Source organism: Lathamus discolor, chromosome 6, assembly GCF_037157495.1.
Source record: "Lathamus discolor isolate bLatDis1 chromosome 6, bLatDis1.hap1, whole genome shotgun sequence".
NCBI classification, from domain to species: Eukaryota; Metazoa; Chordata; class Aves; order Psittaciformes; family Psittacidae; genus Lathamus; species Lathamus discolor.
Window position 1 is genome coordinate 6,987,238 of NC_088889.1, and position 24,287 is coordinate 7,011,524.

General features: G+C 46.2%; 1 protein-coding gene across 4 annotated transcripts; it reads right to left on the bottom strand.

Moving 5' to 3' along the window:
• Positions 1 to 1,088: 1,088 nt before the first annotated feature.
• On the bottom strand, positions 1,089 to 21,757 carry SLC39A13 (solute carrier family 39 member 13). Of its 4 annotated transcripts, XM_065685274.1 has the most exons (11): positions 21,644 to 21,756; positions 16,489 to 16,597; positions 15,032 to 15,331; positions 14,501 to 14,614; positions 12,841 to 12,956; positions 11,412 to 11,564; positions 6,224 to 6,313; positions 5,858 to 5,908; positions 5,347 to 5,479; positions 5,110 to 5,209; positions 1,089 to 3,795 (listed from the first exon to the last, which is right to left on the bottom strand). In XM_065685274.1, the coding sequence occupies exons 3-11, from the start codon at positions 15,297 to 15,299 to the stop codon at positions 3,720 to 3,722; spliced, it is 1,101 nt and encodes a 366-aa protein (XP_065541346.1). In that variant the 5' UTR covers positions 15,300 to 15,331; positions 16,489 to 16,597; positions 21,644 to 21,756; the 3' UTR covers positions 1,089 to 3,719. The 4 variants fall into 4 exon arrangements, with proteins under 4 accessions (XP_065541346.1, XP_065541348.1, XP_065541345.1 ...); XM_065685276.1 differs by lacking the exon at positions 16,489 to 16,597 and having other exon boundaries at positions 12,841 to 12,953; positions 21,644 to 21,757; XM_065685273.1 differs by lacking the exon at positions 16,489 to 16,597.
• Positions 21,758 to 24,287: the final 2,530 nt, after the last annotated feature.

A 24,287-nucleotide genomic window follows, 5' to 3' on the forward strand; every position in this document is an offset into this window, starting at 1 on the left:
CTATTGTGACACCCTACTCTCTACATTAGTTCCTCAGGCTATAGTTTTAGAAGACAGAAGCTTCAGCAAGATAATCACCCTATAATGTTCTCATGTATGAGACTCCTTCCACTTGTTCTCCTCTCTGTGCTGCTGCAATTGTGTCAGAGCTGCTCTTTGTGGAGCCTGCAAACCAGGCAGCTGATTAATCCGTGCTAATTTCGATTGCTTTTGAGAAAGGGGGAGGGAAGCTCATAGCAGAGCCCCGCAAGCAGAGGTACCAGCACAGCCAAAGAGTATGGCAAAGCCAGGGACAGAGATTCCAAAATGTAGATTTCTGGCAAAATCCCCAGATAGTGAAATCATGCCCTTGAGCACGTACCTGTCTTCATCTTCCAGACCTTGGGTTATGGTTTTCCCTCTTCTTAAGGGCAACTTCTGGTTAAGAACCAAGAACCATGTACTACAATTCAGTATGTATAGGCTGAAAATCTTCCAAATGAAGAGTGGGATCAAAAATGGATTCAGAGCATGTTTTAAGGGTAGAGCAAATCCTTTTAGTTCTTCCTGGACTACACAGAACATTCGACGAACATGCCTTTATCCCACATGGCAGGTAACAAGCTTAGTGTTAACTGCCCATGGCAGAGGGGCTGGAACTAGATGATCATAAGGTCCTTTCCAACCTTAGCTATTCTATGATTCTATGATACCAGATAGAGTAGTTTAGTTTAAGAAAATAACCAATCATAACAAAATATGGTTGCAAAACCCTAAACAATCACCATGCAACCTCTCCCCTCAAAGAACTCACTTGGTGATGCCTTTCAGGGAAGCCAGACTAGCAGCCAAGAAATACAATCAGACCACACCACTTCTGGCTCTCAATGCCACAGCAGCAGGAACAGGAAACTGGATTAGACGCTTTCCTTTCAGTTGTGAAAGTCTGAGGAGTAGAAAGGAGGGCAAGACAGAGCCCAGACTTCTCCAGACTAACTCGGAGATATTGTTCTGTAATTCAGATTAAATTCAAATTGAATTCGTAATTCAAAGAAAAAATATCAGCTTAAACAAAAGAAAAAAAGGAAACAGAAAAAAAACCACAAACCCACATGGAAAACCATTTATTTCATCTCTATTGTCTCCATGCAGAGCAGACCAATATAGATGAAGGGGGAAAATGCATAAGAGCAGCTGAAAAAATAGAGCTAGAAAATACGATTCTCTATGCATTTCCAGAAGTGACAAATGTGGTGGAGTGATGCTCCATTTCCTCCCAAGGCTCTCCATCCTCAGCCCCAGGGCTGATGTAGTGGAAAACTAAAGAGCCCCTCCCTCCCACAAGCCCTGTGCTACCCAGGAACCTTCCCAAGAACCACACTGTCCAGGTCTGTTGTAGCAGCCAAGAAAAACAACTCAGAAATCCTTTCTTCAGTGTCATCCACTTCACATTCCTGAACGCTGAGCACTGACTGTGGTTTTCAGTCCTGGCAAGGCTGGGTGCTGATGCAACACCGCCAACTCATGGGCACTCACCTGGCAATGCCTCCACTTAAATGCCAGCCTCATCTTGGGAAACAGCAGACATGTCTTTCCATGCAAACCTTCTTCCTCCAGACCCTACTACAGGGTCCACTTAGCTCAGCTGGAGGGACACCCCCCCAAAGCTAAAACTATAGGGTTAGCATACTCCCCCAGTCCCTGCAGGCTAACTAGATTAATCCTTCCAGGAAAGCAGGAAATGGATGCTACCTTCAGACTGGAGGGAGTAGTTGGCAAAGGAAGGCAACTTTTAAAGAGGAGTAATAAAATTTCACTAATCCTCCCTCATTGCAGTGAAACAAGTTACTGGCGTAAGCCCGGGGTAAGGAAAGGTGAAAGGATTTTAGACAGCAGTTCCTGGGCAGAGAGCACTGCAAGCATGAGCTCTCCAGCGCTCTCTGGAAACTAGGACAGGAGCTGTCATAAAAAAAGAACTGTGTCAACAGTTCGGGAATCGCTTCAGGAAGTAAATGCCTCTGCTGTGGGCAGCATACCTGCCTTGTTGCTCTGACCCAAATTGCCCTCTCAAGGCATGATCCCTCTTGATAAGGCCCTGTGCAGACTGGAGGGCTATGCTGATTTACAGAAGCTGTTTAAGGACAGAGCTGAGTTGGTGCAATTCCCATTTTGGCACCTGTTCTGTGTGCAATGACTCTGCGAGTTCAATTAGACCTGTTTTTAAATAGACTTAAGCAAAGCTCTGCAGAAGGGATGATCTATTAATTGTGCACATCTCTGTGGCAACAAAACAGCCTGTGGAATGATGGCCTGGTCAACCCTGTGAGCTGGAATGCAGGAAAGCACTAGAAATGTCATTTATTTTTATTGGTCTCAAATTGCCCAAAAATTTATCCCAAGTGTCATACAATAGAAAACTCCTCTTAAAGCACACTTATTGTAACCCTTTCTCTCCTCCTTAGCACAAAGCTTTTTCTAGACCCATTATTTTAGCACAAAGCTCTTCCAGACCCATGTTTAAAATCTTTCCCCAGCAGTTTCACCCTTCCCAATTCACCTCCCTCCAGCATTCTTCACTGTTGTGCCCCTTCCTTTAAGGGCTGTCAGTATTATTTCTTACCCATTCATCCCCAACATACTAACTCCACTGTGAGGTAAGAAGCCCAGAAATAGGCTACCATCTATATTTTTGGTGATAGCATGCTCTTAAATAGGCTACACTGAACAAAAGAAAAGCTATTGGCTGCTGACCAGGCTGTAGTGTTCAGCTATTGCCCCAGATGCCCAGACCTCTGCCATGTAGCATGCCAGGCATGCCTAACATGCCACACTGCAAGAGAGCTCTGAAACTTGGTGTGGGGCAGATGGTGGGTGACAGCAAGCTCAGCCATGTTCAGCTAATGGTTATGAGAAGACGGAGCTCAGTCACAACAGCTTCCTTCCAGCTGGGGAGCTGGTAGCATGGCAACAGAAGAAACATTTACTGACCATTTTTCAGATAAACAGGCTGTGCTGGTATTGGAGTGGTTAGGGCTGAGGCAAGTAATCACCAAGCTGAGCCATTTAATTATAGTGACCTATCCTAAAGTGCCTCAAGCCTTTGGCTTGATTTTAACATAAACAAATACAGAACAGACCAAAGATGTGGGCTGCTGAGGCTAAAACTACCTTTAGGAACAAGTGATATCAATGAAAAGCTGAAGATCAAGTTGGAAAGGGTTCTTTTCCCTCTGTCTCGTAGCACCGTGAACTCCTCATGGGTAGGGAGTTCTGGCTAAAGCTGTTGGTTTATTGTTGCTTTGCCATCTCTGTTCTGCCTCCAGCTCTTAAAAGTGGTAGGAAAAGTCCTTCTTCTTCATCAGCTACAGGCATGACCTCTGTTGTTTTCACACAAGAGCTTGGGAGGTGCGGTTCCATCAGATTTAACCAAACGAAACATTGTCCATTTGCTGTGGAGCAGTTTTCAGTTCATATCTGCTCACTGCATCTTTTGCTCCATAAAAATAATAAACAGGAGAAAATAAAAAGAAGCCCTGATGTGTGGATTTTAGCAGAACAGGGATAGGAGAGCCAGGGAATGAAGTCCTGCACACCCAGAACTCTTTCTCACCTGCTTCTCATACTAGCAGCCAGATCTGCACACACACACATAGGAAGTAACGTTAGTGTTCCTTATTGCTTTGTAACAGCTCAGAGTCACTGTGGTGGCTCTGGGAGGCATCATGAGGTCTTCGCAGAGGTCACTCAGTTGTGAGCGAGAGTAGCACCATGACTGTAATGCCTGTACACAGGAGCAGGATCTGCTGCAGGGAGTTCCTGGTAAAGAAACAGCAAAATTAGGAGGAGCCATTGACAGTCCCAGTAGGCAGCAGTGTAAAGGCTCACGAATGTTCTTTGCCCTTCCAAATCTACAACAAGGAGAACACAACAGCTGCATGAAGCCACTGACACAGCTGAGAAGACTCTTTCCCAGCACCTCAAGCAAAGCTGTCATCTATAAACTGACATGTTTTTGTTCCGCTCAGCTGCAAGACCCAGATTCAAGTTTCAAAAATCAATCTAAGCTGTTCATGCAGCTACCCAGGTGTATAGTCCTGTCCTTTCTCTCACAAGAGAGCCAGCACTTCTGCAGCATGTTCACAGGTACTTCAGGGACCTCATCCAGCTGACAACTAGTTATGAAAAATGAAAACAAAAGCTGATGAATTTTGCCCTTCTTTTAGCACCATCTCAGGTGTTACGCTGGATTGAAGTGACTGTGTACCCACTGCCTCTGTGTACTCTGCCAAGAGCTCTGCCAGCACAAGAGGTTACCAACCCAAAAGCAAGCTCCCGACTTGTCATGAACATTTCTCCACTGCCCCTCCTCCGTGCCAGCATATCTTAGAGTGCCTTTACTATGGTACAGCTGGATTTGGACCTACTAAAGCCTTAAATCAGACTGCAAGAAACTACAATAATACAGATAAGGGGAAGACAAATATACCAGAATATATACCAGGTTAGAAGAGAGATGACTGAGGTGGGATACAGTAACAGACTATGAAATGCTGAATGATAAAGAGAAGAAAACTATGATTTTCTACTCACACAGTGACATCTAATCAAAATTAATAAGCAAGATGCTAAAAAACAATTAAGAAGCATCATTTAACACTGTGCAGTCCAACTATGCAAACTTGCTGCAAAGAGAGATCACAGAAGCCCAAAGTAATGCATAGGATCAAAACGGGATGAAAGCATGTGAAGGGTAGGTTCATGTGTGGCTATCAGACACACACAGCTCTATGAGGCCCTAGTTCAGACAGCCCCTAAGTCAGTACATGCCAGAAGCTGACAAGACAGACTGGGGAATGGGTCACCTTGCTGGACGTTTGTGAGTAACTTGCTACATATTGTGCCAGCACAGTCTTTGGGACTGACCCAATTGAAGGTTCTCATGTTTAATAGGGTCTTTGTAGTCCCATATAAAGGCAACGCTACCCAGCTCCGCAGTCTATCTAAATTTCAGCCTTGCCCGTGAGATTTGGAAAACTGGCACTCGTGCTCCCAGAGCAGGCATGGGGAAGGATTGTATCCCCATTCCCTGTCAGCAAGAACTGCTGCAGGAGAACAGGAGGGAGCACTTACCAAGGATTCTTTTCCTCCAAGAGATCAGGCACAACATTTACCAAGGCAATATACAGAAATCCTCCAGAAGTGAAAGGGAGGATCCAAGCTACTGTTTCCCCTGCACAAATACAGAAAGCTTTGGTTATTACTGAGACAAAGCCATGGGAGAAAACTCAGAGGAGAAGGAAAAAAGACACATGGGGACTAAAGCCCGCCCTCTCCCATTCCTACAGAGGTCCCATCAGGGAGCCCTACCTGCTCCTTTTGGCGACTGAGCACATATTGCAAAACATGCTCCTAGAATCCCTCCCAAAGCTGTGGAAAGCTGCATCTTGGCTGCACTCCAGCGGTCAAAGCCAGCCCGAAGTAGGATTGCAAAGTCTCCAACCTAAGAAAACCAAGAGCTGACAGTTAATGAATATAAATAGGAATGGCTGCCCTATATCCCTGGAAGAGTTCAAAGCCAGGCTGGACAGGGCTTGGAGCAACCTGTTCTAGTGGAAGGTGTCTCTGCCCATGGCAGGCGGTTGGAACTAGAGGACCTCTAAGGTCCCTTCCAACAGAAAGCATCCCATGATTCTCAGTCACAAAGGTCATCCATAGCAAGACCAGTGCTTCAGGACTGTTTCTAGTTTTCCATGTCACCAGTTTTCCAGAGGAAGCAGCTTTTAAAGGGACAAGAAAATGTTAACCACACCCAGCCCTCCTCTTAGTAGATGAAACATCCCTTTAACCCTCATGATGGCAGAATACAAAGCCCTCTCACCTCATGTGGGATTTCATGCAGGAGAATGGCCATTGTGGTTAGGAATCCAACCTGTAGCAGAGGAGAGAAGGTGATAAGGAAACAGTCCCCCAGCTCTGAGAGATGAGGCTTTCATCAGCATGTCAAAGCCCCTTTCTCCAAGTTAAGACTTGTTACAGTGCAGATGACTAACATGACCCAAATCAGAAGAAGCTCTCCATCAGAAGGGCTGCTTTTAACTTCAGTCTCCATTTCTCAGAAAATTTCCTCCCGTTTCTCCAGAAAATAGGAGAAAACTCCACACATCTTTGGGTTTTTTTGCATGTTGTATCACACCTGAGAACAGGCCTCTCCAGTTTAGTACACAGCTGGTGACAGAAACCTTACCTTTCTGCTAACCAGGAAGCTGGCTGCTACTGCCAGGCCATGTGTAAAGTTATCAATGGTGTTGGCCAGCAGATTGAGGTATCCGCTAATCTGCAAAGAGAAGGAAGAGCCCCCGATAAAGGAAGAGACATAACAAGATAGAAGAAAGCACATGGCTTAGACACAAGTTATATGGAGGCACGATCTCCTGGGAAAGGTCAGGACATGGCTCTTTTGGTGAAAATCTTAAAACTATGTCAGTGCTCAAGTACAAATTCAATATTATGTTCGACAGTAAGCTAAGTTTTAGGGTAGGCAAGTATTGTCTGAGATGAGGATAATCATCTTATGCACATGACAGAGCTCTAGAAACAGAGACAGGAATGTGAGGAAAGCCAAAATACAAGAATGTGTCTGATTCCAAGTTGAAAACCTTTTAGATAACACTGACTAATTTACACAGGTGACTGGCTTCAAGTATGACCTGACCTTGTCTTCTAGTCACGTACTTTAATATCCAACTGTTAAACACCTCCGCTTTAAAAAGCTGGCAAGAACAATTCAAAAGAACAAATGCTGCTGAAATTGCTTTTTATAACTAAACAAATCTTCAACCATCATTCTAAAAAAGCTTGTGCTTGTGGGTTTGCTTTACCCTTAACAAAGAATAAAAAGAGAAGACAGTGATGACAGTCACCAAAAAAACACCTACTAGAGGGCTGGACAGCACGTCTCTGCATTTGCATATAAACACATCCTTAAAATTGTAAGCATAAAGCAGTTCCATCCTCACAAGGCCATCCCCGTGTTAAGACTTCCCTATCGTGCTATGGTCATCTCCAGACAAATTCCGAGTGTTTGACCTGAAGTGATTTTCTGAGTGATTTGACCTGAAGATCTTCTGCTCACAGGTTTCTGGGCCTTTTTTCCCCATCAGGTTTAACAAAAATTACTCTGTGTGGGTCCTGAGACACTGCAGTTTGAATTGTTATCAAATCAGGTGTTGGACCATACATCAGGCTCTCTGCCCTGTAAGAACTAAGCTGGCATATATTAACTCCAGTTATATGGCAGCATCCAGTGAGTGGAGACACTGTCTAGAAACTGTGTTATTGACCTCTTATTTCACCATAGCATGAGATGCCAAAGTTCAGCTAGGAAAAAACACAAGTGCCGATGGGTTTCATGAGCCCTTTCTGGTCTTCTGCTCTTCCCTGTCTCTGTCAAACTCTGCTTAAGGCATCTTCCCTTCCTGCCACATGGGGCTTTCTGTCAATGTCTTTCTCTCCAAAGCGCCACTTTTCTGCAGGGCACTTCTACTGCACGATCTCAAGACATCTTTAGAAGCTGTAAACTTTACAAAACTGTATTGACAACTAAACTGATGACTAAATATGAAAATAAAGAATTAAGCAAAGCCTACCTGCAGATCATGTTAAGTAAATAATCTAAGTAACATCTCCACAATGGATGCCAAAGTTCCCTGCATGCTTTGGTAAGAAAGGGAACACAAAGGGATGCAGGCAGGCAGACTCACAAACACGGCAGCTTTACTTCTCCCCTCTTAATTTTTAGTCAAATATGACTGTAATATTCCTGCTTTTCATGTTGCAAATTTATGTGACTGCTTTTTCCCCACAAGCTAGTAATAATTATTCACAGAAGTTTTACACAAAAATGTTTTCCCATACCACTGTCGAGGGAAAAAATAGACCTCATGATTAAAACATGATGACTTTTTTTTTTGTCAGTGGCTTGGGCAAAAGCTGTCACTGAAAGAAGCAAAGCCTTGGAGAGCTCAGAAATAAATTGGGTTGATGTGACAGTTATGAGTCTCTGACATTTACATTCTGTGAATCCCTAATAGGATGTTCTCATTGCTCATAAAGAGCACAGCCAGATGAAGTGTTTATGTTCATGCTTCAGAATTAATGTCACTGTGCAATAAAACACACTTCTACAAACCAGCAAGGACCTCATGTGCCATAGGAAAAAAGAAAGAATATGCAATGCAGAAGTACTCTACAATATTTTTACTTGCTAAGGGAATGAAGGCTGCAATGCAGGGCAGAACTGATCTATGTTTGGGTGCAAAGGAAGCCTCCCACCTGCAGTTTTCAAGCTAGGACAAATTATTACAGCAGCAGCCATAGAGCAGAAGATCTAATATAAATGGACAAAGGATGACCTAGTCTAGGCTTACTAGTCATTAAGCCCTGAAAGGCAACTATTTTTGTTTAAATAGTATATTTCCCTTTTTGTTTTCTGAAAACAAAAAAGGATTATAGAGCAAACAGTAGAACCCAAGAAGCCTGGCTTGCCACAGCTTTCTGTCTATTCTTTGTAGGCACCTACTTTGCTCACTTCCAGCAATGCTGCTCCCTGTATGCCCCTTCCCCACCCTGCACTGCATGACAGTCATTTCCCAAACCACAGGGGCAGTAAGACCTACCTGCTGCTCTGCCAACCAGCGGGACCTACCAAGCAGCACCTAAGTTCTTCCCCAGTCTGTCAATAGGACATTAGTGTGCATTCCTCCTCTACCACCATGCTGATTTTTATGGAGCTTGCAGGAATTTGATTACCCTCAAGACTTCTCTCCTCTCTTGAACTCGAGCAAAATTAATTATGGGTTCAAAAGTTATTGAAAATGAAGGGCAGAACAGATGGACAGACAGATGGAATGACTGCTTATGTTGTTGCCTAAGGAAACAGGCTAACAACGGAGGAAGATCTCGGTGGTTTTGGTAATTTCCACCCTGCCAGAAAGACTATTAAAATATTGAGATGATATGGTCTGAAAGTAGAAAGTTAAAACTACATGTTAACTCGTTAGTTTCTGTTTCATGCACATTGACAAGAGCCAATAGACTGAGAAGGGCTCTCCATGGTTGTCTAGACCTTTTACATAATACAGCTGAAAGAATCTCATTCAATTTATGTATGGAGCCCATTGCTTCTTAAGCTATAGCGTACTTTGTAGAAAGCAGCTTAAATCACAGCTTAATGCCCACAAGTGACAAAGAATCTACTATGTCTCTAAAGTAAGTTGGTCCACTGGGAAGTTACCCTCAGTTACAGAGTTGTCTTTCATTTCTAGTCTGCTACTGTTTGGTATAGCTTTAACTACTGAAATTTAGTCATGCCTCTTACATGGGTGTTAGTATCCTTTAAGTCAGCCCTGATCTGTTACATTTACAGAGCTTAAGTCTAAAGAAAGCCGCTTCTTATCACATACAGCAAACCTAAAATAATTATTTCAGCTCCTTCCTGACCCCTTTAGTAGTATTTTGGATATTGTGAATAACACTACTGGAAAAAGACAGATAGCTGTTTCATTACTGCTATACAGAAAGAGGAACACTTGCCTCTTCTCTTAGATACTGTTTCCTACTCACCCATCCTCCTGGTTATAGCATCATAATGGAAGAATGTGTTCAAACAATTTCCTACTGTGATTCTCATACCTTTTTCCAAGGCATTGGCTTGCTAGAAACTGTCCCTCTCTTATAAATGTGATCTGCATTCTTTCTAATCTATTCCTTAATATCTGCATGGATTAAAACATGCTAAAAATCCAGCTCTTTTGATAAGTTACTCTGTTTAGCCAATATCACTGACCTCATGCAGCCACAACGTGCCATTGATGTAGTAGGGGTTTTCTAAACAATCACTTAGAAAAATCATAAACCACAGTGAACAAATGTAAGGGGGGCTGCATTAATCCAGTTCTCGATAATACAGAATAACTGATTTTTAATAGATCTAATATTAGCAAAGTTGATTTCATGCAGTCCTAGTTTTATTAGAATGTAGGAGAAAGTTGCTTTCTATTCGTTTCTCAGTATCATTACCTTCATCAAACAATCTCACAACTGAATAAAAGGCAGGGGAAAAACGTTTGGTTGTCAAGAATATATCTTCCATAAAATCTTATCAATCAACATTAATTTCATTATAGTTTTTTAATTAGGATCAATCCCTGAGCAACTGTATCCCCTATCAGTGTTTCATTTCTACTTGCAATCAGTGGTAAACTAATCATCCTCCAAGTCTCTGGTTCCTTTTATAGATCTTTCTAAAATAATGGCACAGTGTTTCATAACTCAGTAATACTGGTTTCTTCTTCTCTATCACCTCTAGAATACAGCACCCTGCAGCCTGTGCAGTGTCTGTATAAGTTATATGAATGTGACAGACTCAAAGATTCCCAGTGACCTCAGCATATCTTCCACATCGTGTAGTAAGAGCTATGAAGTTACAGCAAAACAGATTTAAAACAGAAAGACTGAAGAGCCTCTGAGTGACCACATATCCAGGTTTGGGCTACTTCATGCAACCACACTTTCTGTTCATAGTCACTCTCCTTCCATCCTGCACATTTTTATGGGCTTTCCAACTCAAATTATAGGCCCTCCTTCACCAAAGTGGCCATTTATTCTCTTGCTTGTAATGTTCACCCAGACAAGGGTTTCCACAGTGCAAAGATAGTACCATAAAACTGAAAGCACAGCCAAGCTAAAGGTTAGACCAATGACACAGTACTCCTTTTCCCTTCTCCACATGCTAAGCTGATGCAAGAAGTTAAGTTAGGAGAGAAATAAACCTAGGGAGAGGAAGGGAAGCACTAACTCTTTGCCAGGTGACATCCAGTGCAAAGGAATTGATGGGAAATAAAGATTTGGAAGCAGAAGTGGACAAGAAGCATTTTCTGACTGCAAATAAACTGATATGAGAAACAGAACTTCCAAGTTTTATAGTGGATACCTTCAACTGTCAAAATGCTTCCAAAAGGTGCCTTAAAAGGAAGCATGCAGCTCACAATTGGTACAATGGAGGCAACAGAGAACAGAGAAATCACAGCACAAAAAATTAAGCAAATAAAGATATAATGACTGTAAGACATAGAGTAACCAAATGTGAAAGTACTGTACTTTGGACTCAGGATTCAGCCAAAACACACATCATCAGATGTATGCCTTCACAAGAGTGATATGCCTCTGGCATAAACTGCAGTGCAGATTTCTCCCAGATCCTCCATTTCCTCCCTGCTATGACCCACACACACTTTGACAGGGCAAATTAAGCACAACTCACTCAAGCACTGAATTCCTCACTCAAGCACAGGTTTTTCCACAGACAACTCCTGAATTTTAAAACAGGTGCTCCAACAACGTAAGATGTGAAGGTGAGTCTGTGGGTCTCTTACCTTGATTCTGTTGTCTGTTGGACAGGATCGGCGAGAAGAGCCATTACACTGAGCTAAATCTGTTCCTGCTCTTTGGGATTGGCCTGACACCTTTGGCAGTGCATAGCCACTTCCATTTGGAATCTTTCCAGCTGGTGCTTTGGAATCACAGACCTAAATTAGGGGAAAACAAGTTGTCACTCCCTTTTTGTCAGTGATGAATAAGCATGAATCAGGGTCAGAAATCCAATCTTCACCCTTAAGCCTTTTGTCCTTCCAATGCAAATCAGCAGCTTTGGCACTCTAATAACAACTGTCAGAAACAAGACAGATTTCAGAGCGCATAGTGACACCTGCACTGTGAGGCAAGAACAAAGACTTCCTAATTAACCCAGAGAAGGAAAGCAGAAAGAGAAGAGGAACTGGAATCGCATCTCCTTGGCATAAGCCAGGTTCCTCTGGAAAGACAAGGGACTGAGCCTGCGTCTTCTGCTGGAAGCTGCTGCCCAGAGAAATACACCTCCACCTGGGCAGAGGATGGAGCAAAAAGAGTTTTGCTCTCCCCAGTGCATTAGAGTAGCTAAGTCAAGAAAATTATTCTATAGCTGGGATTTGTCAGCTTCCAAATAACAAGATGTTCCCCTCAGACATCAGTCTCTCTGTAAATGAAAAGATTAAGTTCCTTTCAGACATTAAAGTCTCATGTCAAGTCAAAGTAACACCTAATTGCTCTTATGCAGTGCCTGACTGCAGTTCACCTCTCAAAAGTCATGACACAGGAAGGACTGAACAGTCTGCAGGAGTTGCTGTTAGGTGTTGTGCAGATGTCTGAGAACTGATTGTTCTCTCCTTCTGATACCGCTGCCTATATTGCCCCAGCTGGGTGACCTTCCTCTGAAACATTACTTAATATTACCTGGCCAACCATAAACATGTCCTTCCACACAAATTTACCTAAACAAATGCCTGGTCCAGGCCATACCCAATATGGGCCATACCCATACTCATGGCAGTGAGGAAGGCTTCCAGAGAAGGCTGGTCTTTGTCCTGACTGAGGACCCAGAAGGTGAATGAGTCACGATGGCTCAGTGGAACATGCATCAGCAAGCTGTCATCCCTCAAACCTTGGCTGAGCAGCAGTCTCATCTGCAAAGCACTCCAGCTCCCAGTCCACATAACAAGGGAGCTCTCTTTCACACATACCACATCAAGAACAAAACCAGCCCTGAGGTGAGAAATCTCAGCTAAAACCACAAAACCAAAGCCCAGAGATAAAACCCCTTCTTCTAAAGCCCAGTGTCAAAGAAGTGGCAAAAAGCTCCCAAAGGGCATTGACAAGATACTCACAGCTCCAGGATCATTTGGGGTGCCTGTCAGATAGGGCAGATGAGGTGTTTAGTACAGTGCTCCAAATATAGCAGCACTCCCTCCCCTCCGGCTGCAAACTTACCACACCAGGGCACTCCTCTTCTTCCTCTAGGAAGATCTTCTCTAGCACCAGGAAGGTCAGGAAACCAATGATCACCCAGAGACCCAGTAGCTTCTGCTGCTGAAAGCTCTGCCCTTCTGAGGGACAAGAGAGAAATCTTTATGACACTATCAAGTGCACAGCATCCCCCACGTGTGAGCCCATCCTGCCCCAGACAGTTTAACCAGCAGTTCCAAGACATAAATGACAATGGAAAGACCTTCTGTGAGGAATAATGAGCCAACATATCTCAAAGCAAATTAGTTTAACTTGCTCATTCTTGACCTAATAGATATCCTCATCTTGGAAACAGAGCGAGAGCCCCCTTTTGCTTCAATTGTGCAATCCAGCATATTTGCCTGACAACACTGGGAATTTCACTGGGCTCCAGAGGCAAATGAAGGTTACAACAACAAAAAATCCTGCAGCTGCATCTATTGAACAGCAAGCCCTGACACGAAATCTGCCATTAGTGGAGCTACAAACCCACCTTCCCCTTTCTGCCACACCTGAGCAAGTTATGAAGCCCAAAGCTATAAACTTTCGTTTCAATTACAGCCAAGCTTGTGAGATAATCACCCACTCAGCCTGGCTGCAGACATGGAGACTGCATTGCAGTGGAAGAACAGAACGACTCTGTAATGGGGCTTACGTGGGTCAAGGAAACCTTTATGCTTCGGGACAGCCTGGCAGAAGCAAACAAGCTAGAGCACAAAAGCAGAGTAATTTGGGAACCACTGTAGAAAGGGGGAAAAAGCACAGCAAGTTCTGCTGGCAGTGCTAGAGCTGAGGAAGAAAAGGACCAAAGGCCCAGCAGATTTGAAATCCCAGGACACAGGAGCAAGGAAGTCTGGGAAACCCGGTGCATCCTTTTCCCCTCTCTCACATTCTTAGTGGGGAAATGATTCCTTGATGTCTCAACAGTTAGAAGGCAAGTGCTGCTGCACCCCATGTCATTGGTTTGCTGAAGAGGACAGACACAATCACTACAGGTTTCAACAACTCTTCTGATGGGTGAAGGAGATACACAGACACCACAAGCTATGTCCCGATCCAAACAGTGTTCAGCTCACTGGCAGACAGAGGTTTCTGTCACCTGCATTTCCTTTTTTCTGCATATCCATTTTCCTTTTTACCATGGTTTTGTAGACAATTTTCCATGAATTCTCCTTGAGCAAAGACTGAGAGGGCAACACATTTGGGCTTCCATAGATAGAAGTGTCCAGTGAAGGAGCCCCAGTCAGTCCCAAGAAACAGGCTTCAGAAGCAACACTGTTACAGGGACAGATTTATAGACAAGATGGACCTGATGGGGCAGAACCCCTGCCTGAGATGGTGCATGTGTTCATGTACCAGACCACTCACACATTTATAACTTCCCATCAGGTTAAAGAAGCATCCCCTTTCTTTACAGAAAGGACCAAGGAAAACCAACAGAGATTTACAGGTGTCTAAAACAAGATAGGAAAAGTTGATAGACAAGAAATCCATTGCAAGGACAGAAACAAAAAGAAACCGTGGCCAATCTCAGAATCTTCAGCGGACTGCAGAGTACAAAGATGAAGTATCACATGTGTTTTCAAGACGGAATGTAGCAGTAGGCATAGAACAGACTGCTTCTAGGCACATAAAGCTTTCATACCTGTCGTTGCACTGCATGTGTAGGCCCAGGCTTCAGGAAGCAGGTGCAGAAACACATTCCCCAATAGCCCACCAATTGCAAAACTCAGCAACTGCTTCAAACGGTGTGATCCAGCTAAAAGAAACCCAAACCAAACACTGATCACAACTCAGCAGGAGCCATAACATCTCCAGCTGAGATTGTGCACAGAGGAACCTATATTAGAAGCATCTGCAAAGCAAGCTTTCAAAGGAGAGAGCACGAACAAAGAGCTGGTGTCCCTGCACCACTTGGCTGGGACAGCAGTGAGTGGGAGGTTCTGGACCAAGCAGGGTGCAAAACAAACAATACCCTTTGTACAAGCTCCGTCCTGGGCTTGCATTTGTCCAAGGACTCCCTATAAAATTTGCAGGTATGGACTAAAGCATCGGAAAAGGACTGTCTGTTTTAGAGGACAGTATTTCTGTGACAAAGTCCTGTTCATCACCATGTCATTTAGTAACAACCCAGGACTTCTGGCTTCAGAAAGGCTAAGGCATGTAGCAGGCTTACCTTCTGACCGCAGAGCAGCTCCTGTTTCAAACGGGATCACCAGCAAGGGGAAGACCCCACTCAGCCCCACCATGAACGAACCAATGAGGGAACAGATCCAGGCATCCAGGCGCTCGATGCTGAAAAGGTTCCCCAAGGATGGTGTCTCCTTCTCGCACAGAGGACCAGCACTTGCAGCAACATGACCTGCCGGGAGCTGCTGAGCTTCACAAGCCACAATCAGGAACAAGGAGAGTGTCCCATCAAGCAGAAGCTTTTGCTTTGTCATCGCTAAGAGGTATCAGCCAGGCTGGCCAATCTCTAAAGAGAGCAGAGGAGAGCAGTCCTGACAGAGTGCTGGAGATTCCCTCCCGCCATCCCAGAGGAAGGGCCTTGGTCACACCATCCCCTCCCTCAGCATCCTAGCGCAGGTAACAAACATCTGAAACTCTTCCTGACTTCAACACAGCACTAAAGAACAGAGAGGCTGCTTAGGTGTATGAAACTGCGCATGAAACACCTTTTAAGTTTGGCTTTCCGCATCTATCCTCAGTGGGCTGGAATAAGGACTTCCTTATGTGTCCTGAGGCTTCAGTGAAAGGTACTGTCCAGAGATGCTACCCAGGTGAATCTTCTCTTTGCCATGGAACAGCATCCATATACCAGCATCCATGTAACAAATGAGGATGCAAGATAGGCAACCTAACAGAGGTCTGTGAAAGCACGAGTGCTGTAAAGATGGTGAACAGGGGTAGGTTATTCACCATCTCTTCAGATGTTCAGTCCTATCGGCCACCACGTGAAGCCAGTGAGGGTCAGCTTCAAAACAAAACAAATGTGACTCTTCATCAACACATAGCTTGTGTCGTAGCTTCTCCAATGTGGAAAATTTTACATGTATTACAGAGAAGACAGGACAAACACTAAAGACAAATCTCTTGATTGCTCATGGTTAGACAGCTCACATTACACTCAGGAAATACCCTTGTCTGAAAGGAGCTGGATGAGTAGCTGGAAAATATCATATATACTTGTCCTATCTTTATTCTTTTGTAGAAGGGTATGGGTTAGATGGTCTCTTAGTCAAAACCACCACAGCTGTTACTAAGAACTCTTCAGTCACAAGAAAACTGGAGAGAAGCAGCCATGTTAGAAGAGGTAAATACGGATAATTACACTCTCATGGGCAATCAGGAAGGAAAAGCAAGTGATGCAAAGGCTGAAATGCAAACACTCCTTCAGTCTCCAGAAGAAAGAATGAAATGTGACAAGCAAGATTAATTTGGAAATGGGAGAAAAGAGCAGGTTAGAAAAGAATGGCTTAAAAATGTTCACAGAACAGCTTTAGATTGAGAGGGAATAATGGCATTCACCTGAAGGCATGTAAGAAACCAGTCAAAGTAATCTCTGAAGCATTAGTGACCATCTTTGAATAGGGAAGGCTACAGGAGGCTGGAGAAGCATCATGCCTCACCTACCTTTATAAAAAGAAAAAAAAAGGTGGCAGAAGACTTAAGAAGTTACAGACCAGTAACTTCAATCCTCTGACAGACTCTTGATCAAGTTAAATGATCAGTTTGTAGTTACCTATAAGATAAGAAAGTAATAAAGATAGCAAAGCATTAAGTAACAGCCAGACAGAAAGGGGCCTGACACTATCAGGACAAAATTCAAGGTGCTGGAACCAATCTAAGGGCTCACTGCAGCCCAGAAGGGCAGCGTTGCCCCTTGTCCCCCACTCCCTCATCAAGCATCAAAGCATCCCCTCCCCATGCTCACACCTGGCTCCACGAGCACAACAAACTAGCAGGAAAAACTATGTATTTTTAAAGGCTTGAACTTTTCCCAGTTTCAGTCCCTGAACTAAATCACTGCAGGAGGAAGGCCCAGCTGCAGTGAGCAATCAAATATTAAAGGACAGGGCCCCGTGGCTCCTGTGGAGGAGAACAATGAGCTCCAAGCACAGTGAGCAGCAACTTCAGGAGCAGGGAGGATGCAAGAAGGAACCACATTTGGGGGCAAGATAATGTCTGATCAAGTGCAAACTCTACTGACCCATACAAACCTCATCACTTTTCTTAATTGTTATTATTTCGCAAGGAAAAAATACTCTCAACATAGCAAGGTCAGGGGTTTGTGGCATCTTATTGCAGTGTTTTGACCTGGCTGCAGGAAACCAACTACCTATAGCATACCATGACACAATCTCAGCAAAGATCATACAATACAGTATACTAAGGGAGAGAAAAAACAGTGACTCCAATGTGCCACCAAAAAAATGCACACATGCATTACATTGATTCAGAAATTAATTCCAAGCCAGTAAAGCAGACAAACGACATCCTGGAACATGTTATTGTCCCTACATCGTAGGTGTGACGCAGAAGCAGTGATTCCATTCCACTCCACACAGGTGAGACTTTAGCCAACAGACTTTACCCAACCTCACTTACTCCTCTTTATAAAATAGATTAAAAAGATCAGAGACACTGCAGTGGAAAGAAAAAATCTGAGTGTAAAAAGCATGACCTGGGAAAAACAACTGAAGGACCTGGGTATGTTTAGTCTTAAAAAGATAACACTGAAGACAACAGAATGGTCTGCATACAATAGAAGTCACAAGAAAGGGGGAAAGTGCTCAACTCTTCTTCCACATTGTAGCATCGGCACAAATGGTAAATAAGATTCAGCCTGGGTATGGAGAAACAAATTTACATGGTGCCAAAGTGGTGATACACTGAAACAGGCTATCTGTGTTGCAGAACTTCCAGCACCCGGATGGATTTTGTTCCTTCTATTGAGGAAAAGACTAAATACCTGATGCAGATTCTAAAGGAGTCTTGCAAAGACTAAATCCCTTCTTGAAGTCCCTCCAGCCCTACACCTATAATTTGATGTAAACTGGTGGGATCCTTGTTCCACTGGCAGGACCCTAGGAAAGGGGGCAGGTTTTCAGCTATCAAGCACTATTGGTACAACCACTGCAGGCTCTGAGCGCTGATAACAACTATGAGGTCAGAGGTGCTGCCCTCTGCCCAGCATCACCCTATGAATGTACCTGGGAAGCTGCCAGGCCCTCCCGCTCCCCTTACAGGGATGCAGGCTACCCCCAAAGCTATGCAGACACACACAACCGTGTTAATACTATGCCACAGAATCATCCACTGGAAGCTCTTAAAATGTTACCTGTCCCCTACCATGGTACCTAATGGGTAGTTCTGTCCTAAGTACCAATGCAGGCTGAAGCTGTCAGGCACACAGGCATCTGTACAGGGAGGTGATGGGACTCTTCAAGCACATTACACCAGCCACAGCCTTCTCTCTGCTTACTAGCTGCTGCATAACAAGCTGCAATTAGAGAATTTCCTGCTTTAAAAAAAGACAGGCACCCCTTCCAACTCCAGAGCAGGCCTGATGGACGCCCTCTTCCTTTATGACTATTTTAGACCTGGAAAATGACTGAGGACAGCTTCTTTGTAAGGAACAGAGAGAAAAGGATATTTAAAAATCAGAATTTATACAACCACCACATGCCTGTGAAGAGGCAACAAACACATGCAGCAAAATGACTGCTCTCTGCGGCTTGGCAATGATGAGAAGTGGCCTCTTCCACAACCCTGTTGTCACAGCTTTTGAGACTCAGTCTGGAAAAGTAATCACTCCAATTGATTCAACAAGTCTGTTCCTTTCATCTCCTTCTCCACACCCAGCCCACGTCTGCCCCAAGGGATCACCTGAAAGGGTCTTCAAGACCAAAATCCTGAAGAGAGGCAGTAGCACACAGGACAAGGGGCAAGCCCAAGGCTCTAAAACCAGGCTGCATACCTGGATCATGTCCTTCTCCCAGCAGTGAAACAGACCAGATTCCTCCAAAAAGGGACAATAAATGAGCATAAAGGGGTAGAAAACCAATTCCCCCAATCACATTTGTGTTGGTCAACCTTCTGTGGCCCACGGGTCTGTCTTCTCCTGTTACTCACACAAGGGAAAACCGGTACATTTCTTGACACCTGTGCTGCCTGACTGTCATTACCTCGTGGCTCAAGAACATCTCCATATCTCATGCAATAAATTCCTGACGCTTACAAAACATCTACAAGGAACCTGGGGCATCTCTCAGGACACACTGATCTGATCTTTACACCCAGCTAATTATTTAGAGCATTATCCCAGCATTTGCTTTTTTCCTAACATATCATAATCACTTGCTCAACAAAATGCACTTCTGATCTCTATAGCCCCTTTGCTTCTCTATCTCATTAGTACACACTCCTCATGAGATATTAAGTTTACCTAACGTTTGTGAAGTCTCTAAATTCAAACCAGCTGCTCCTAAGACAAATATTGAAAAGGAAGAAAAGGAGCAGTTGGGATGTAGTCCTAGGACAAAAAAAGTTCAAGGGAGACAATAATACCCTGCCACTAAAGTTGCAGAAGGTGGAAGAAGCCTTTACCTATGCCTGATTTTAGACAACAGCTTCTGGTTTTAGGAACTCAGCTTGAGAAGGTCTGGAGAAATGTCTAGAGAAAGTACCTGCAGGTTCTCAGAGAAGTCTGTGGTCACTGAGGCAGAGACACAGGCAGGTTTATAGAGATACATCCTTCTCAAGAAGAGTATAGGATCTGTTTAAGGACATGCATGGGAGAGAAAACAGCCAGTGCATCATTTACTCATTGGTTTTGACACCACCATTTGGGACCACAGCTCTCAGCTGGGTCAGATCACAACCCTGTCACCATTAGGTTAGATCTGGATTAGACATTAGGAATAAATTCTTCCCTGTGAGGGTGCTGAGGCGCTGGCACAGGGTGCCCAGAGAAGCTGTGGCTGCCCCATCCCTGGCAGTGTTCAAGGCCAGGTTGGACACAGGCGCTTGGAGCACCCTGCTCTAGTGGAAGGTGTCCCTGCCCATGGAAGGGGCTGGAACTGGATGAGCTTTAAGGTCCCTTCCAACCCAAACCATGCTGTGATTCTATGATTCAGGAGTCAGATCTGCTCAGCTCCTTCAGCAACAGCCTCAGCACTGGAATAACCACGAGGTCTTCTCAGCTCAGGAAAAACAAACAAATGAGATTTGCCATTACACCTCAGCGTAGGGGCAGGCTGCACACCAAGGCAGAGGAGCTCCTCCTGTCCTCCTCCCTGGTGGCTCTGCAGCAGGCGGTGCCTGAGAAAGCACGGACAAAACTCAAAATGCCAAAGGAAAAACCTACCAGAAAAGAGAAAATAAAACATTGACACGACGACGATTCCTGCAGCCACCCACCTCCTCCCCTCCGAGACACTGCCTTTCCAGACCACACAGCTTCGTCTGTCTCAGCACAATTGTTCCTTGCCACACAATGACATTTTAGATGTTGTTACGGGGGGGAAAAACATGCAAAAGAAAAGGCTTTTTTACAAGTGTTTTCCCTGGAAGCCTGATTTTACAGTTGCAAAAGAGCACTGCATGGAATGGAAAAAAGTTATTTTCCAGGGAGGAAGCATAATTTTCAGCCAAAAAATTCTCCACGAGCCACCTCCCTCCATTAGCCCTGTGGAGAGCTTTGTATTCCTCCTGGAAGCCCTGACCTCGGCTGAGGCACACGAGGTCTCCAGCTCCTCCCGAGCATTCCTCCCTTAATCACTGCCCAACTTTAGGACCGCACTGCTCCGATGGGACCCTTCCCCTTTCCCTCGCCTCTCATCAAAACCACTCTGCAGAGATACTCGACTCCTGCAAACCATGCACACCGCTGCGGGCACTGCCAAAGGCTGGAGATGCATAGGATTAAGAACGACGGGGTGTCCGGATCAGAACAGAATACAGACCCCGCGCAAACCTAAGAGCTGGCAAGGCAGGCAGTTAAAACACCGTTCAAACACTGTTAAAACGTAGTTTGCGAGACAGCGACTCCTTCCCCATCCTTCCCAGCACGAAAGAGGGAAGTCTGCGATCGGGCAACGGCGTTCACGCCAGGGCTGGGTGGGATTTCTCCTCCCACCCATTAGCCGCGGCAGCCTGGGGCAGAGGCCGGGCAGAACCCCCAGCACACCCCCCCACCCGTGCCGCAGTCCTGGCCCAGCCGGGCCCGGCTCCGGCCCGCAGGAGATTAACGGCGGCCCCGCTCCTGTCACTGCTCTGACACCACGGCAGTGCTGAGGCAGTGATTTACCCCGCTCACGCACCCCGCCGGGCCGGTGTTTCAGCCTCCCCCCGGGGCCCAGGTGCGGTCCCAGCGCCGAGACCTCCCCGCGGCTTCCAGAACAGACACTTCCAAAACTTTCTCCGCTGGGGGCTGAGCTCCCGGCCCCGGCGCGCCCGCAGCGGAACCCACACGGCAGAGGCGGCTGGACCCGGCGGGATGCGGGTCCCGGAGCCCAAGGGGAGCCGGGCTCCCGGCAGGAGCAGCCAGGCCAGGCACCGCGCTTCCCAAACTTCCCCCGCGCTCGGCCGGGCCGAGCCCCACCGTTACGGCACTCTGCTCCCTGCGGGCACCGCAGCCGGCCCCGCTCACCCCGTCCCACCGCTGCCCGGGGCTGAGCTGCGCGGCCAAACCCGGCCCCCGCCGTTCCCCCTTCCCCGCCGCAACAGCGGAGAGGGGCGCAGCCCGGTGACCCCCCCCGGCTCCCGCGCCGCCAGCCCCCATTACCGTGCCCCGCTCCGCCGTTGCCATCCAGCCGCGGCTCGGCGCGGGCCTGCCCCGCCCGGCGGCCCCTCGGCTCCGCCCCCCCCCGGCCGGCCACGTCGGTCCCGGCCTCCCCGGCACCAGCGTCGCCGCCCCGGCGGGGACCCGCTGCCGAGCGCGCTTCCGGCCACCGCCGCGGGGGGGCGGGCACCGGCCGCGCTTCCTGCCGGACCCCCCCCGCCGCCCGCTGCGCCCCCCAGCGGCACGGGTTGGGGGGAGCGGACCGAGCCCCGCGGTGTGCCGGGGGTCCCGGCGCGGCCCGCAGCCATCGCCCCGCTCACGCTCCGCCGGGGCTTTAGCGGATCCCCAGCAGGAGCATGCGGACAGCGGGACACAGGCGCACGCTGTGGGAGCCCGGCCGTCCGGAACTCGCCTGTTTTCACTTTGCCTTTTTACTTCGATTTTAGTTGACTGGATCTGAATTGTGTGGCAGCCTGCGCTAAGGTTTAGCCTTCAGGTGTTTTTACATAATAGAGCAACTCTTAAACATACTCGCCTGCTCCTTACAGGGTCAGTACAACCTTCATGATGACACGTGTGTAACCCTTGAGCTCCACAAGCACCCATATACTGTTAGTGGTGAAAAACATCCACGGTTCCGACAGAGGTTTGCAGAAACTTCGGACTAGGTCGGAGGAGAGCAGAGATTTACTTTATATCCAGGTTGAGCAAGGTTAGAGCTATCTGGTTTCCAGTATAGGCACTTTCCAAAACGTACCGAAGGACCTCTTAGTTCCATCTCTTACCATTTTCCCTGCGACATAGAACTTGTTTCTCACTCCAGTTTTCGGAATGAATCTTATTCCCCAAGGAGGCACTGCTGATGCTGACGCTTTTTCCTACGGTTTTGCCCTGGCCTCATTACATCATAACAATGTCATGCCCCGGAGCATGGGAATTAAGTCGGCTGCAGTCGGCTGCACTGGTTTAGCTGCTCTTCCTGCACTTGAGTAATAGGAACACAACCTTATCTATGACCACACTGCAAATGCAGCTAAAGAGAAGTTCTGCCTTTCTCACTTGCAAGCAGAACATTTATATAGAAGCTGAATTCTGAAAAGGAACTTTTAAAGAGAAAGTATTTTGCATTTCTGTTCTCAAATTGTAAGGGTCTTGTGTTCCACAGGGTCATACCCTGATTACCACGACTGCAACAGGCTTCTCCTTGGTTACCAAACCACGCTGAGCATTTCAGACTGGTGCAATCAATGGTGGTAACACGGTCTCAGAGAAATCAGTGGGAGTTTGCTTTTAACTTCAGTGCTGCAGGGTTTCAAATTTTATGGTATCCCACCATAAGCTAGGCAAGAAGAATTCAGGATGTAATGGGCACTCAGCAGCTCATGTCCCCAGGTCTCAGCTGCTAACGCACCAGTGGAGCTTTCCCATAGCTGGTGGCTGCACGGTGAATTTGCAGTGCTAGATGAGGGATCAGTATGGCAAGATCAAGAGTCCAGCAGGATGGATCCATGAGCCAGCAGTTAGATGACTGGAGCCTTCTTCCACAGAGCTGCTTCAGCCTGATTTCTCTCTGGAGGGTTCTGTATTCTTTACTGAATTATTTCCTCAGCTGAGGAGGAAAAAACCAAACAGATCAGATTTAAAGGCAGACAGACAAAACCAGGCACCATATATCCAGTTTGCTTTGACTTGCAACTGATGTTCTGGCCTCTCTAACATCTTTACTTGGGTGTCTCCAGTGCCTACCCTTGCTTACAATCTTTGAGGTGTCTTATGAGTTACTTGCCAGAGTAATGGCAATGATGGAACTGAAGCAGCTTCCCAGAAGAAAATGTGAACCCATTAACACATTATGGCACCCACGAAGACAGAGGTGGGTTCAGCCACAAAAGCCGAGAGATACCAGTGGAGTTTGGCACATTTTGGGGGTAAATAATTCGTTTACTGATAAAAATTCACTCAAAATTACCAGCTAATGAATGACAAACGCTGCAAACAGATTGATTTTAGCCTTTAAATTGTTATTAGTATTTTTAAAGTCCTACTTTGACAAAGTAGCAGCTATTGGCTGCGTCTTCTCTCCGAAAAATCTGTTTAGAGCATTCAAGCTGAAAACAAAAGGAGGGAATGAATGCGGAAGGATAAATGGGAAATGAGTTGTTCTCACTCGCCTTCTGGGCTCTGGAGGTCTCTGGAGTTTGTGGCTCTCGGAGGAGCAGAAGCTGCATTTCTGCAGTGGCACCGCCCGGGGGTGCCCCCCGCCCGCAAAACGCGATTCCCGGTCCCGGAGCTGCTTCCCCGTCGTTGCCGGGGCTGAGCTAAAGCGGTGGCAATGGTGAAACGGAACTTCACCAGCGGCAGGAGATACATTAACCCGATAGGTTAGATCTGATCTCTCTCATAGCTACCGGGCACAAGCAGCTTAACCCACGGGTAACACTACATGAGAGCTTGCTCTTGCCATCGCAGCTCCTGCTCCTCCTGATGCATGGGCTCTGTGTGCAGCCAGGGGTGGGGGATGAGAATGGCATGCCCATGCTGGTGGTCGCCTCTCCCCATTGAGACAAAGCAGGACGGGAACACCCTAAACTCAGGGATGGTGCCTAAACCGTCTCCTGGTCACTGTGGAGCTGTGGGAGGCTTTCCC